Source organism: Panulirus ornatus, chromosome 10 (assembly GCF_036320965.1).
Source record: "Panulirus ornatus isolate Po-2019 chromosome 10, ASM3632096v1, whole genome shotgun sequence".
NCBI classification, from domain to species: domain Eukaryota; kingdom Metazoa; phylum Arthropoda; class Malacostraca; order Decapoda; family Palinuridae; genus Panulirus; species Panulirus ornatus.
In genome coordinates, this window is record NC_092233.1 from 28,017,259 (window position 1) to 28,034,484 (window position 17,226).

At 42.2% G+C, this 17,226-nt stretch overlaps 1 protein-coding gene and 1 long non-coding RNA gene across 2 annotated transcripts in view; one reads left to right on the forward strand and one right to left on the reverse strand.

The window, feature by feature from the left end:
- Positions 1 to 17,226, forward strand: part of LOC139750861 (uncharacterized) — a 67,454-nt gene that overhangs the window by 31,129 nt on the left and 19,099 nt on the right. The window contains exons 3-4 of the long non-coding RNA XR_011713239.1: positions 635 to 840; positions 3,174 to 3,224. This is a non-coding gene — a long non-coding RNA (uncharacterized lncRNA). The remainder of the gene's footprint in view (positions 1 to 634; positions 841 to 3,173; positions 3,225 to 17,226) is intronic.
- Positions 13,163 to 17,226, reverse strand: part of LOC139750852 (uncharacterized) — a 31,227-nt gene continuing 27,163 nt past the window's right edge. Inside the window, exons 5-6 of the mRNA XM_071665649.1 lie at positions 15,974 to 16,132; positions 13,163 to 15,249 (exon numbers count right to left, since the gene is read on the reverse strand). Of these exons, the coding sequence (XP_071521750.1) occupies positions 15,034 to 15,249; positions 15,974 to 16,132 (375 nt within the window). The 3' untranslated portion in view covers positions 13,163 to 15,033. The remainder of the gene's footprint in view (positions 15,250 to 15,973; positions 16,133 to 17,226) is intronic.

Below are 17,226 nucleotides of genomic sequence, written 5' to 3' on the forward strand. Positions count from 1 at the left end.
CTCCTCATATATGGCTCTCCACCTAAGGTGTGTGGAACATTTGATGTGATAAAGGAAGTGATTACAGAAAGATTTAACAATACTAAATCTTGATTTTTTTGTTTGTTTAACCATTGGTTTTCTTCTTTTCAGGGATGTTATACAGATGTTACATAGGCATGTGGTTGGATGTTCTTTACTGTTCATCATTTGGTGCTTATGGCATGCAGTGCCTTTTTTTGAAGTGTTTGAATATATTCTGTGCCAAAAGTTTGTAATTACTCGAAAGGCTATGAAGGATCATGAACAGGAAGCAGTCTTGGATTATATGTCCCTTGGAGAGGTTGAAGTATAGCAGACTTTCCAAGTTAAAGTGAAGCAGCTGAGTACTTAAGAATTAAAGTTTTAGGAGTTCCAGATGAAGACCCAACACATCCTCAGATATTCAAGGCACAAACCACAGGATAATGTCCTGCTAAACAACATAGGCAAGAGCAAGACATGGGAGAAATTTATTGGGGTAGTGCTGGGTCACACAGTAGGGATAGAGCTACTCATGCACTCGTGCACTTTCCACTGATAATATATTGCTTTATGTATTTCAAAATGCAAAGGCAATTCAGGGAGTTTGAATAAATGAGTTTTCCTCTAGCAGGGAAGGAAGCTGACCACCTTGCTGCTCAAGAAGCACAATTCATGAAGCATCATCATCACTTGCAGCCAGAATAGGACATGTCAACCAGTCAGTTATGTGAGGAACAATTGCATCGTGAATCAAAGATCCAACATGATACGTGGGCTCATGACTCCCAAATTGGTCCTGCGCCATATGTTCAACTTAATTCACAGTCACCATAATAGGTAAAACCATACTTAGAGAGTGAATCTGAAATCAGAATGGAACATTGCAATGTTAGTGAAGAATCAGTAAATGGGAGGCTTAAAAGTGAGATATCATAAATTCACAAATTAACCTGTGAATATATTGTCAGGAAGCAGAGGGGACTTTTTACACTTTTTGTCTATAGAAGAAAACCTTTCCTATCACTTCTCAGTGTACTCACTGGGATAGACCTTAGGACTTGTGTGCACAGTAAGTCTTCCATTAATTTTGTCAATTTAGTGAAGACAGAACCCATACAATTTTACTGGTTTTTATTCCTGTTAAAGGAATGGATGCATGATATTTAGCTACATAGTTAGATTTAGGGGGCCCAGGGTGAACCATGGTTCCCCTAAGGAAGTGTTCAGATTTCCATCTAAGAAATGCTTAGCCCTTCCCTAATTGAATTTTGAGGGATTGTTGCCATTCTTAGATATAAGAGGAGATTAGATATGTTCTTGACCCAATTTCTCTCAGTGTAACTCTTATGGGTGGATAATAATGGATGTGAAACAACTGAGGTTATCATCTATATACAATACCACACTGTCATGATGTAAAAACTTACTGAAAAAGGCACTGTATTGAAAATGGTGTTGAGGGACTTAGGTGCCAATGGAATGGGATGAGATGGACTTGGGGGAGGACTAGGGTTATCTACATTACGATCCAAATTATCAGATTCAACAAATAATGCAATATCATTGATAATGCACATGATACGTTATAGACTTGTCGGAAAACATGGTAATGAGAGCTGGAGGTGGTGGTGTAGAGGAATGTGGGTAGAATGAAAGCTAGTACAAGGAAGAGGGAGGCACACTTGGGTTATCTAGATTACTCTTGAATTATGTAATTCATTAAATACTGTCATATGACATGTAGTGCAGATGATATGACACTCGCAGTAGAAATATGAAGGTAACAGAGTGAAGGAGACCCACAGTCTTGACTAGAGTGTCTGATGAGTATGCATGGGACAGAATGAAGTGGATTAATATAGTTTATGGGGAGGAGAGGATTTAATGTTGTCATTGGCCTGAACCAAATCATATGAGGCAGTCAAGATAAAACTGGGAACTTGAATGTGGATGGCAGATGTTGATTTTGGTATATGACATGAGGGCTAGAGAGTGGATTTGTACAAATGAGCCCATTGTTTGTTTGTAAACGACACTACCTCGCTCAGTTGGAAGAAGCGGGTAAGTATGAATGAAACTACCACTCATATAGTATCACTGCTTCTACTACTGCTGCTGAAATGATAATAGTTAGTCTTACCAAGGAATATGGAATCCTTTTTCATTTTTCCCAAATAATTCACTTCAGATTTCTCTGTGTCTGGGATTATAAAGTTCTCACAAATCACCTTCTTGACAATATGCTATGATGGTAAGAAGATATTGACCATACCACTGATGATAGATGGCCATGACAGCACAGTTGAAGCTTGAGGGATCATTACTTTGATTTGTAAGATTTAAGATATTTGTATGACATGAGAACTCAGGGTATGCAATAGTGCTGGCAGGGGAAGTTTACTTCATTCTTCACAATCTTTTTGTGTCCAGTTTGTGTGTCATTTTTGTATAGCTCATGATTAATTGTGTATCAGTTTTGACATAGATTCTCTCTGCCTTATATATAATCATAATGCATAATGATCAGCAACTTGGTGATAATGACAGTTATGTAAGGCAGTTTGAGTTGTATCCAATACTATCTGTTTCCACTGAACTCATCCAAGTTATATTTTGTATATCTGAAACTGAATGTGATATTTGCCAGCTGTATGCCTGGTAACACTTGTTGAATTTATGTGCTTAGACTATTGCTGAAATTATATTGGTTACGTAGTTTTGCCTCACATGTAACTATGCAATCTTGACATTTTATTATAACTTTTATTCTTCAGTGCAATGCTAAACATGTGTATCTGTCAATACGTTGCATACTACAGTATAACCAGCAATAAATTTATATAGAAAGTATGTCAGTACAATAAAATCATCAGATTTCTTAAAAAAAATACCATACTTCAATATTTCAAACTAGTTATCATAAGTCATGTAATGGAGGGTCATTACCTGCATATTTCTTAGTGCTCAGTGTTATATTTATTGCATATCACTAGATGTTCCTCTGAAAGTAATTTTAGTTGGATGAATAAAAAGGATATAAGCAGAGATGGCTTAATACAGTAAATGGGAATGGTTAAGATTCCCAAAAGAATTTTGCCAAAACTTTACTGAAGAACATTCCAAGATACATGTATAACTAAAGTACTGTTGTTTTGTCTTTTTATTTATAGAATGTTCTGCTGCCGGCACATGTGACAATCATCACAGAATGCATTCACAAGGTCAGTGGTGGAAGGACTCACCCAATGTTTGTATTATGAAAAGCTTTCTTGAACCTTAATTGATGATGAGAAAATTGGACCATTAGAATGCTTAAAGAAAGAGGAGATGCTCAATGGAATGACACCAAAAAAGGAACGAAAATTAGTTTACAATTTTGTTTTTAGATATATTTATTTATTTACTTATTTTGCTTTGTTACTGTCGCCCGCGTTAGTGAGGTAGCGCAAGGAAACAGACGAAAGAATGGCCCAACCCACCCACATACACATGTACATACAAACACGTCCACACACGCAAATATACATACCTATACATCTCAACGTATACATATATATACACACACAGACATATACATATATGCATATTTACAGAATTCATACTGTCTGCCTTTATTCATGCCCATTGCCACCTTGCCACACATGAAATAACAACCCCCTCATGTGTGGCGAGGTAGCGCTAGGAAAAGACAACAATGGCCCCATTCGTTCACACTCAGTCTCTAGCTGTCATGTAATAATGCACCGAAACCACAGCTCCCTCTCCACATCCAGGCCCCACAGAACTTTCCATGGTTTACCCCAGATGCTTCACATGCCCTGGTTCAATCCATTGACAGCACGTTGACCCCGGTATACCACATCGTTCCAATTCACTCTATTCCTTGCATGCCTTTTACCCTGCTGCATGTTCAGGCCCCGATCACTCAAAATCTTTTTTCACTCCATCTTTTCACCTCCAATTTGGTCTCCCACTTCTCCTCGTTCCCTCCACCTCTGACACATATATCCTCTTGGTCAATCTTTCCTCACTCTTTCTCTCCATGTGACCAAACCATTTCAAAACACCCTCTTCAGCTCTCTCAACCACACTCTTTTTATTACCACACATCTCTCTTACCCTATTATTACTTACTCGATCAAACCACCTCACACCACATATTGTCCTCAAACACCTCATTTCCAGCACATCCACCCTCCTACGCTCGACTCTATCCATAGCCCATGCCTCGCAACCATACAACATTGTTGGAACCACTATTCCTTCAAACATACCCATTTTTGCTTTCCAAGATAATGTTCTCGACTTCCACACATTCTTCAAGGCTCCCAGAACTTTTGCCCCCTCCCCCACTGTATGATTCACTTCCGCTTCTGTGGTTCCATCCGCTGCCAAATCCATTCCCAGATATCTAAAACACTTCACTTCCTCCAGTTTTTCTCCATTCAAACTTACCTCCCAATTTACTTGACCCTCAACCCTAGTGTACCTAATAACCTTACTCTTATTCACATTTACTCTCAACTTTCTTCTTTCACACACTTTACCAAACTCAGTCACCAGCTTCTGCAGTTTCTCACGTGAATCAGCCACCAGCGCTCTATCATCAGCAAACAACAACTGACTCACTTCCCAAGCTCTCTCATCCACAACAGACTGCATACTTGCCCCTCTTTTCAAAACTCTTGCATTCACCTCCCTAACAACCCCATCCATAAACAAATTAAACAACCATGGAGACATCACACACTCCTGCCACAAACCTACATTCACTGAGAACCAATCACTTTCCTCTCTTCTTACACGTTCACATGCCTTACATCCTCGATAAACACTTTTCACTGCTTCTAACAACTTGCCTCCCACACCATATATTCTTAATACCTTCCACAGAGCATCTCTATCAACTCTATCATATGCCTTCTCCAGATCCATAAATGCTACATACAAATCCATTTGCTTTTCTAAGTATTTCTTCAAAGCAAACACCTGATCCACACATCCTGTACCACTTCTGAAACCACACTGCTCTTCCCCAATCTCATGCTCTGTACATGCCTTCACCCTCTCAATCAATACCCTCCCATATAATTTACCAGGGATACTCAACAAACTTATACCTCTGTAATTTGAGCACTCACTCTTATCCCCTTTGCCTTTGTACAATGGCACTATGCAAGCATTCCGCCGATCCTCAGGCACCTCACCATGAATCATACATACATTAAATAACCTTACCAACCAGTCAATAATACAGTCACCCCCTTTTTTAATAAATTCCACTGCAATACCATCCAAACCCGCTGCTTTGCCGGCTTTCATCTTCTGCAAAGCTTTTACTACCTCTTCTCTGTTTACCAAATCATTTTCCCTAACCCTCTCACTTTGCACACCACCTCGACCAAAAGACCCTATATCTGCCACTCTATCATCAAACACATTTAACAAACCTTCAAAATACTCACTCCATCTCCTTCTCACATCACCACTACTTGTTATCACCTCCCCATTAGCCCCCTTCACTGAAGTTCCCATTTGTTCCCTTGTCTTACGCACTTTATTTACCTCCTTCCAAAACATCTTTTTATTCTCCCTAAAATTTAATGATACTCTCTCACCCTAACTCTCATTTGCCCTCTTTTTGACCTGTTGCACCTTTCTCTTGACCTCTTGTCTCTTTCTTTTATACATCTCCCACTCATTTGCATTATTTCCCTGCAAAAGTCGTCCAAATGCCTCTCTCTTCTCTTTCACTAACAATCTTTCTTCTTCATCCCACCACTCACTACCCTTTCTAATCAACCCACCTCCCACGCTTCTCATGCCACAAGCATCTTTTGCGCAAGCCATCACTGCTTCCCTAAATACATCCCATTCCTCCCCCACTCCCCATACGTCCTTTGTTCTCACCTTTTTCCATTCTGTATTCAGTCTCTCCTGGTACTTCCTCTGACAAGTCTCCTTCTCAAGCTCACTTACTCTCACCACTCTCTTCACCTCAACATTCTCTCTTCTTTTCTGAAAACCTCTACAAATCTTTGCCTCCATAAGATAATGATCAGATATCCCTCCAGTTGCACCTCTCAGCAGATTAACATCCAAAAGTCTCTCTTTCGCGCGCCTGTCAATTAACACGTAATCCAATAACGCTCTCTGGCCATCTCTCCTACATACGTATACTTATGTATATCTCTCTTTTTAAACCAGGTATTCCCTATCACCAGTCCTTTTTCAGCACATAAATCTACAAGCTCTTCACCATTTCCATTTACAACACTTAACACCCCATGTATACCAATTATTCCCTCAACTGCCACATTACTCACCTTTGCATTCAAATCACCCATCACTATAACCCGGTCTCGTGCATCAAAACCACTAACACACTCATTCAGCTGCTCCCAAAACACTTGCCTCTCATGAGCTCTCTTCTCATGCCCAGGTGCATATGCACCAATAATCACCTATCTCTCTCCATCAACTTTCAGTTTTAAGTATTTCAGAGAAATACTTAGAAAAGCAAATGGATTTGTATGTAGCATTTATGGATCTGGAGAAGGCATATGATAGAGTTGATAAAGATGCTCTGTAGAAGGTATTAAGAATATATGGTGTGGGTGGCAAGTTGTTAGAAGCAGTGGAAAGTTTTTATCGAGGATGTAAGGCATGTGTACGTGTAGGAAGAGAGGAAAGTGATTGGTTCTCAGTGAATGTAGGTTTGTGGCAGGGGTGTGTGATGTCTCCATGGTTGTTTAATTTGTTTATGGATGGGGATGTTTGGGAGGTGAATGCAAGAAATTTGGAAAGAGGGGCAAGTATGAAGTCTGTTGTGGATGAGAGAGCTTGGGAAGTGAGTCAGTTGTTGTTCGCTGATGATACAGCGCTGGTGGCTGATTCATGTGAGAAACTGCAGAAGCTGGTGACTGAGTTTAGTAAAGTGTGTGAAAGAAGAAAGTTTAGAGTAAATGTGAATAAGAGCAAGGTTATTAGGTACAGTAGGGTTGAGGGTCAAGTCAATTGGGAGGTAAGTTTGAATGGAGAAAAACTGGAGGAAGTAAAGTGTTTTAGATATCTGGGAGTGGATCTGGCAGCGGATGGAACCATGGAAGTGGAAGTGGATCATAGGGTGGGGGAGGGGGCGAAAATCCTGGGAGCCTTGAAGAATGTGTGGAAGTCGAGAACATTATCTCGGAAAGCAAAAATGGGTATGTTTGAAGGAATAGTGGTTCCAACAATGTTGTAAGGTTGCGAGGCGTAGGGCTATGGATAGAGTTGTGCGCAGGAGGATGGATGTGCTGGAAATGAGATGTTTGAGGACAGTGTGTGGTGTGAGGTGGTTTGATCGAGTAAGTAACGTAAGGGTAAGAGAGATGTGTGGAAATAAAAAGAGCATGGTTGAGAGAGCAGAAGAGGGTGTTTTGAAATGGTTTGGGCACATGGAGAGAATGAGTGAGGAAAGATTGACCAAGAGGATATATGTGTAAGAGGTGGAGGGAACGAGAAGTGGGAGACCAAATTGAGGTGGAAAGATGGAGTGAAAAAGATTTTGAGTGATCGGGGCCTGAACATGCAGGAGGGTGAAAGGAGGGCAAGGAATAGAGTGAATTGGATCGATGTGGTATACCGGGGTTGACGTGCTGTCAGTGGATTGAATCAGGGCATGTGAAGCGTCTGGGGTAAACCATGGAAAGTTGTGTGGGGCCTGGATGTGGAAAGGGAGCTGTGGTTTCGGGCATTATTGCATGACAGCTAGAGACTGAGTTTGAACGAGTGGGGCCTTTGTTGTCTTTTCCTAGTGCTACTTCGCACACATGAGGGGGGAGGGGGATGGTATTCCATGTGTGGCGAGGTGGCGATGGGAATGAATAAAGGCAGACAGTGTGAATTGTGTGCATGGGTATATATTTATGTGTCTGTGTGTGTATATATATGTGTACATTGAGATGTATAGGTATGTATATTTGCGTGTGTGGACGTGTATGTATATACATTGTGTATGGGGGTGGGTTGGGCCATTTCTTTTGTCTGTTTCCTTTCGCTACCTCGCAAACGCGGGAGACAGTGACAAAGCAAAATAATAGAATATATATATATATATATATATATATATATATATATATATATATATATATATATATATATATATATTTTTTTTTTTTTTTTTTTTGCTTTGTCGCTGTCTCCCGTGTTTGCGAGGTAGCGCAAGGAAACAGACGAAAGACATGGCCCAACCCACCCCCATACACATGTATATACATACGTCCACACACGCAAATATACATACCTACACAGCTTTTCATGGTTTACCCCAGACGCTTCACATGCCCTGATTCAATCCACTGACAGCACGTCAACCCGGGTGTTACATCGATCCAATTCACTCTATTCCTTGCCCTCCTTTCACCCTCCTGCATGTTCAGGCCCCGATCACACAAAATCTTTTTCACTCCATCTTTCCACCTCCAATTTGGTCTCCCACTTCTCCTCGTTCCCTCCACCTCCGACACATATATCCTCTTGGTCAATCTTTCCTCACTCATTCTCTCCATGTGCCCAAACCATTTCAAAACACCCTCTTCTGCTCTCTCAACCATGCTCTTTTTATTTCCACACATCTCTCTTACCCTTACGTTACTTACTCGATCAAACCACCTCACACCACACATTGTCCTCAAACATCTCATTTCCAGCACATCCATCCTCCTGCACACAACTCTATCCATAGCCCATGCCTCGCAACCATACAAAATTGTTGGAACCACTATTCCTTCAAACATACCCATTTTTGCTTTCCGAGATAATGTTCTCGACTTCCACACATTCTTCAAGGCTCCCAGGATTTTCGCCCCCTCCCCCACCCTATGATCCACTTCTGCTTCCATGGTTCCATCCGCTGCCAGATCCACTCCCAGATATCTAAAACACTTTACTTCCTCCAGTTTTTCTCCATTCAAACTTACCTCCCAATTGACTTGACCCTCAACCCTACTGTACCTAATAACCTTGCTCTTATTCACATTTACTCTTAACTTTCTTCTTTCACACACTTTACCAAACTCAGTCACCAGCTCCTGCAGTTTCTCACATGAATCAGCCACCAGTGCTGTATCATCAGCGAACAACAACTGACTCACTTCCCAAGCTCTCTCATCCCCAACAGACTTCATACTTGCCCCTCTTTCCAAAACTCTTGCATTTACCTCCCTAACAACCCCATCCATAAACAAATTAAACAACCATGGAAACATCACACACCCCTGCCACAAACCTACATTCACTGAGAACCAATCACTTTCCTCTCTTCCTACACGTACACATGCCTTACATCCTCGATGAAAACTTTTCACTGCTTCTAACAACTTGCCTCCCACACCATATATTCTTAGTACCTTCCACAGAGCATCTCTATCAACTCTATCATATGCCTTCTCCAGATCCATGAATGCTACATACAAATCCATTTGCTTTTCTAAGTATTTCTCGCATACATTCTTCAAAGCAAACACCTGATCCACACATCCTGTACCACTTCTGAAACCACACTGCTCTTCCCCAATCTGATGCTCTGTACATGCCTTCACCCTCTCAATCAATACCCTCCCTTATAATTTACCAGGAATACTCAACAAACTTATACCTCTGTAATTTGAGCACTCACTCTCATCCCCTTTGCTTTTGTACAATGGCACTATGCACGCATTCCGTCAATCCTCAGGCACCTCACCATGAGTCATACATACATTAAATAACCTTACCAACCAGTCAATAATACAGTCACCCCCTTTTTTAATAAATTCCACTGCAATACCATCCAAACCTGCTGCCTTGCCGGCTTTCATCTTCCGCAAAGCTTTTACTACCTCTTCTCTGTTTACCGAATCATTTTCCCTAACCCTCTCACTTTGCACACCACCTCGACCAAAACACCCTATATCTGCCACTCTATCATCAAACACATTCAACAAACCTTCAAAATACTCACTCCATCTCCTTCTCACATCACCACTACTTGTTATCACCTCCCCATTTGCACCCTTCACTGAAGTTCCCATTTGCTCCCATGTCTTACGCACTTTATTTACCTCCTTCCAGAACATCTTTTTATTCTCCCTAAAATTTAATGATACTCTCTCACCCCAACTCTCATTTGCCCTCTTTTTCACCTCTTGCACCTTTCTCTTGACCTCCTGTCTCTTTCTTTTATACATCTCCTGCTCAATTGCATTTTTTCCCTGCAAAAATCGTCCAAATGCCTCTCTCTTCTCTTTCACTAATAATCTTACTTCTTCATCCCACCACTCACTACCCTTTCTAATCAACCCACCTCCCACTCTTCTCATGCCACAAGCATCTTTTGCGCAATCCATCACTGATTCCCTAAATACATCCCATTCCTCCCCCACTCCCCTTACTTCCATTGTTCTCACCTTTTTCCATTCTGTACTCAGTCTCTCCTGGTACTTCCTCACACAAGTCTCCTTCCCAAGCTCACTTACTCTAACCACCCTCTTCACCCCAACATTCACTCTTCTTTTCTGAAAACCCATACAAATCTTCACCTTAGCCTCCAGAATATAATGATCAGACATCCCTCCAGTTGCACCTCTCAGCACATTAACATCCGAAAGTCTCTCTTTCGCACGCCTGTCAATTAACACGTAATCCAATAACGCTCTCTGGCCATCTCTCCTACTTACATACGTATACTTATGTATATCTCGCTTTTTGTATATATTTTTTTTTCTTTTTTTGCTTTGTCGCTGTCTCCCGCGTTTGCGAGGTAGCGCAAGGAAACAGACGAAAGAAATGGCCCAACCCACCCCCATACACATGTATATACATACGTCCACACACGAAAATATACATACCTACACAGCTTTCCATGGTTTACCCCAGACGCTTCACATGCCCTGATTCAATCCACTGACAGCACGTCAACCCCGATATACCACATCGATCCAATTCACTCTATTCCTTGCCCTCCTTTCACCCTCCTGCATGTTCAGGCCCCGATCACACAAAATCTTTTTCACTCCATCTTTCCACCTCCAATTTGGTCTCCCACTTCTCCTCGTTCCCTCCACCTCCAACACATATATCCTCTTGGTCAATCTTTCCTCACTCATTTTCTCCATGTGCCCAAACCATTTCTAAACACCCTCTTCTGCTCTCTCAACCACGCTCTTTTTAGTTCCACACATCTCTCTTACCCTTACGTTACTTACTCGATCAAACCACCTCACACCACACATTGTCCTCAAACATCTCATTTCCAGCACATCCATCCTCCTGCACAAAACTCTATCCATAGCCCACGCCTCGCAACCATACAACATTGTTGGAACCACTATTCCTTCAAACATACCCATTTTTGCTTTCCGAGATAATGTTCTCGACTTCCACACATTCTTCAAGGCTCCCAGAATTTTCGCCCCCTCCCCCACCCTATGATCCACTTCTGCTTCCATGGTTCCATCCGCTGCCAGATCCACTCCCAGATATCTAAAACACTTCACTTCCTCCAGTTTTTCTCCATTCAAACTCACCTCCCAACTGACTTGACCCTCAACCCTACTGTACCTAATAACCTTGCTCTTATTCACATTTACTCTTAACTTTCTTCTTTCACACACTTTACCAAACTCAGTCACCAGCTTCTGCAGTTTCTCACATGAATCAGCCACCAGCGCCGTATCATCAGCGAACAACATATATATTCCTATGAGTCCACGGGGAAAATGAAACACGAAAAGTTCCCAAGTGCACTTTCGTGTAATGATCACATCATCAGGGGAGACACAAGAGAGAAATATAACAGTCAGTTGATAGACTCGAAGAGACGAAGCTAGGACGCCATTTGGTAAACATGTTTACCAAATGGCGTCCTAGCTTCGTCTCTTCGAGTCTATCAACTGACTGTTATATTTCTCTCTTGTGTCTCCCCTGATGATGTGATCATTACACGAAAGTGCACTTGGGAACTTTTCGTGTTTCATGTTGTTCGCTGATGATACGGCGCTGGTGGCTGATTCATGTGAGAAACTGCAGAAGCTGGTGACTGAGTTTGGTAAAGTGTGTGAAAGAAGAAAGTTAAGAGTAAATGTGAATAAGAGCAAGGTTATTAGGTACAGTAGGGTTGAGGGTCAAGTCAGTTGGGAGGTGAGTTTGAATGGAGAAAAACTGGAGGAAGTGAAGTGTTTTAGATATCTGGGAGTGGATCTGGCAGCGGATGGAACCATGGAAGCAGAAGTGGATCATAGGGTGGGGGAGGGGGCGAAAATTCTGGGAGCCTTGAAGAATGTGTGGAAGTCGAGAACATTATCTCGGAAAGCAAAAATGGGTATGTTTGAAGGAATAGTGGTTCCAACAATGTTGTATGGTTGCGAGGCGTGGGCTATGGATAGAGTTTTGTGCAGGAGGATGGATGTGCTGGAAATGAGATGTTTGAGGACAATGTGTGGTGTGAGGTGGTTTGATCGAGTAAGTAACGTAAGGGTAAGAGAGATGTGTGGAAATAAAAAAAGCGTGGTTGAGAGAGCAGAAGAGGGTATTTTGAAATGGTTTGGGCACATGGAGAGAATGAGTGAGGAAAGATTGACCAAGAGGATATATGTGTCGGAGGTGGAGGGAACGAGGAGAAGTGGGAGACCAAATTGGAGGTGGAAAGATGGAGTGAAAAAGATTTTGTGTGATCGGGGCCTGAACATGCAGGAGGGTGAAAGGAGGGCAAGGAATAGAGTGAATTGGAGCGATGTGGTATACCGGGGTTGATGTGCTGTCAGTGGATTGAATCAAGGCATGTGAAGCGTCTGGGGTAAACCATGGAAAGCTGTGTAGGTATGTATATTTGCGTGTGTGGACGTATGTATATACATGTGTATGGGGGTGGGTTGGGCCATTTCTTTCGTCTGTTTCCTTGCGCTACCTCGCAAACGCGGGAGACAGCGACAAAGCACAATATATATATGCAGTCGGTGTTACAGAGACACCCGACCAGGAAGGTATTACCACCTAGGTGTCAGGATGACTGTGTCATAGTCAGCCTGCATTGCAGTTGCTGTCACATTTCCCTGACCTGGTCTAGTGTTATTTTTTTTCTGCTCACACACATTTGGGTTCCTGAAAGGTGATGTGTTTGAGGGATCAAAGAAAACAAGTATACGTATTTATTTTGGGTATGTTTACTTTCATGTCACTTGGGATTCTCTTCACACCATTCAATTCTTAACGTGATAACTCTGACTTGAATTATTTACCGAATAAAAAATCGATGGGGTTCGATAAGGAAAAGAAAACCCTGATACTAGTGGCTCTGATGTCCATTTCATTTTTGCCTAGCAATGTACTTGTCTAATCATAGAATAATTTCAATTCCAGTTGCTTATCTTCCGGTTAAATGGTCCCGTTGCTTACTCGTCATGCTGTGTGCAGAAATCTATCTGCCATTGGTTGAACCAAATTCCCTATCAGAACAGTTTGGGACAGAGACTTGGCTGGAGGTTGAACTAGAGATTGCACTAGAACAATCTGTGTCAAGAGATCCCACTGGAACAGGCTAAGCCTGAGACCCCACTGGAACAGGCTGTACCAGAAATCCCTGTAGAACAGTCTATACCATAGATCCTAATATAACAGACTGAGCCAGAAACCCCAGGCGAACAGGTTGAACAAGACTCCACGAGACAGGAAGCCACAGACCATACTGGAAGAGGCTGAGTGGAAGACCCCGCTGGGACAGGATGGTTAAAAGACCCCATTTGGTAGGCTGAGTCGGAGGATCCCCATTGAAACAGGATAACTGAAAGGCCCTCCCACTCGCACACTGTAGTAGTTGAAGGAAACGTTCCTGAAGAAGAAACAGAAATTGTGCCTTTGCGAAAACATCAAGCTGATACTGACGACATGAGTGAAAGTGATGATTCTGACTAGCAAATCTTAGGACTTGATACACAAAATGAAGCTTTGAGTAATGAACGTATATGTTGAAAGATATGAGAACTTGACTTGGCAGTAGAAACAGAATGAATGAAAGGTATTTATTCCATCGAAAGCTTATCCTTCAGAACATAAAGTGGGATTGACGCACACAATGGGCCATCAGAAATTAGGGTGTTGTTAGCCCAGTGTCTGAAAGGAAAAGTTAAACAAGTCTTTGTCGAGGAATTATGCTGTAGAAGGCAACTGGACAGAAAAGCTGGATTTTTCAATTTTGTGTTGGTCTGCTTTCTAGTAGCGAAGGGTTGCTCCAATGGCTGCGATAAATGAGACTTCATTTACATAGAGGAATATTACCTTTAGATTTATGAATAGGATGATTCTTCACCTGCATTACTGAGACTGCAGATTTCACGTTGATTGAATGAGGTACACATGGGTAGAATGCAGATTTCACGACAGTGAAATGAAGTACACATTTGAAGAGTACGTGAGAGCATTGCATAATGGTAACCATTTTTATAGTACATGATACTCGCCATATACTGCACAGTCTATTGTTGGATATGAGAGGAAAGAGTAAATAGGTAAGATCGAGTTGGACGATGTCGTGAATCATACAAATATGTCGGTCATTAAGTAGACGAAACATTTTGATACACACCAGTGGAAGATAATGTAAGAAAATAGACAAGGTAGTTCCTGATAGAAGTGCTGTACATATTTATCATCACGTTGCCCCATCAATACTAACAGAGTTTCCATATGACACAAAACAGTATTCTATATTTCATAACAGAAGCAAAGGCGCACTTCACGCAGTGATCCACAGCACAGACAATATTCACGATAGTCATTTGTTTCCTCAAGAAACGGTATTTTAACGGAAGAACAATCTTCACAACAGTAATATATAACATTACAGTAACAAACTCCACTCAGTGCCTCAGCAATATTGTATGTCAGTGTATTAAATAGCATTACATACGAAGGTTTCATATCAGTACATTGCTTCTGACAGTACGCTGGTGTAGAGTGTACACACTGCATGACACTTCGCACACTTTTTGCGAACCAGAGTCATCCTCCCATGTTTTAGCAGTAGAGCCAATCTTTGTGGTTCTCAGGACGACACTGGTGAGGACAGATGGCGTGGGTCCTCTCGCGGAGGTACATACTTCGGTAAGACCTTTGTCCCACGAATGTAAATTTAACTCTTTGTGACGGGAAGGGCAAGGATCGTCCGAACCTCATGCAGGTGTAGGCGTCATGAACAGTGACGTTGAGAGAGGCCAGAGGCCACAATTGCGTCTGAAACAGAGAGAAATATATGATCAAACTTTGCTCCGGTCATAGTTGTCAATAAATGATGTATTAAGATTTACAAAGGTCATGAGTCACGGACACTGACGACCCAACGACCTTAATGATCTAGTGATCAGCAGACACCTGAGGAAAACCAGAGTCAGTGATCATCCAAAGAAAGCGACAACCCAAAACCAGTGGTAACTTAAGGACAAGAATGACCCAGAGGTACTAGTGAGGTAGGAGAAGTGAAGGACAGATGGGAGAGGAATCTCAAGAATGACAAGAAACGAATGTGGACGACGCTCTGGGTAGTCCCTATTGGACAGTGATAACTCTTAGGACAGCTCTATTCCAAAGATGACCCAAAATGATTACATAACACTATCATAAAACAACATGACAGCAATGGTTCAAGGATATTGGTCGACCCCGAGGGTTGTGACGCCTCGAGGACAATAACAACCGACAGGCATAGACAACCTATGGCTAGTGATGACCCGAGGATAGTGACGTAGCTGGTATCTTTGCCGGTCATAATGTCATAATCACGACAGGATAATGACATTAAAAAGAGCATGGCCTTGTAACGACGCAAGGGTGGTGACAAACAAGCACCTAGCAACTCTCACGACCCGTGGACAGTCAACAACTGAAGAATAGCATTGGCCAGTAGATAGTGATGAACCAGGGGTGGAGATGACCCAGTAACACTGTACGGGTTACGTACCTCAAGGATATTCTGGTCTTGGAGGGTTGAAGTATCGCGGCGGAGGGCGTAGTCCCGTACCGTGCGCGCCTCTGCTGTCTTCCAGGTGTTACACCCTCCCCACATCCCCGCCAGCATCACCACACCGTGGAAGGGGTTGTCGCGCATTACATGGTAACACTGCGGGCGCAGGGAGCTTATTAATGGCAACGTTGAAGATTGGCGTGTATGGCAAGAGAGTCATTAAAGATAAGCCAGGTACAATCCTAGCCTTGCCTTATCTGAGGATTGCCAATGTCAGTGTGGCAAGAGGATGAAGGTAAGGCTGCGACGTCTCTGGCAAAGGTATGGCAATGCTTCAGACTTATCAGGATGGCCACAAGAAGAAATGTTCACTGGTTGGTATAACCTATTAGGTTGTTCAGTTTAATACAATAACATGATGAGTTCTGTAAATGTTGACAAGAATGGTTATTATGGTTATTAAGAAGTCACTGTCATTACGACTGGTGAGATGGTAATTGTCATCAGAGGAACATCCAGAGGTAATGATTGTGACAACATCGAGGATTGCTCTCCATGCCTGCAGTCAAGGGTAATAATTGGCTAGCATTATTTAATGTCACTCTGGTGACAGTGGATACTAGTTACCACAGCAGTGAACGATGATGGGGTTAGATTGGAAGAGGAAGTATGAAGAAGGGTTATGGCAATAAAAGGTGTAGTCAATTTGGCAGTAATACGTGCTGGTCAGTAAGGTTTATTACATTCGCATCGTGTGAGAGATCATGATGCAAGAGGGGGGGGAAATTATAACTGCAACTGTAGGGTGGAAAATCCATACTGATTATCATGGCACACTGAGGCCAGTGGCAATGTATTAGTCGAGTGGGCCACAACATCTAGTGTTACCTGCAGTAAGGACGAGAGCTCGCCCATACTAGGTGGTGATATTTGTTGACTAGGATTAACAGGAAAGGTTCCAAGCCTCTCTACGTCGTGTTTCAACTCTACGTTAAATATGACGGTACAGGAAACTATAAGCTTGGCGGAAGATGAAAGCCGGCAAGGCAGCAGGTTTGGATGGTATTGCAGTGGAATTTATTAAAAAAGGGGGTGACTGTATTGTTGACTGGTTGGTAAGGTTATTTAATGTATGTATGACTCATGGTGAGGTGCCTGAGGATTGGCGGAATGCGTGCATAGTGCCATTGTACAAAGGCAAAGGGGATAAGAGTGAGTGCTCAAATTACAGAGGTATAAGTTTGTTGAGT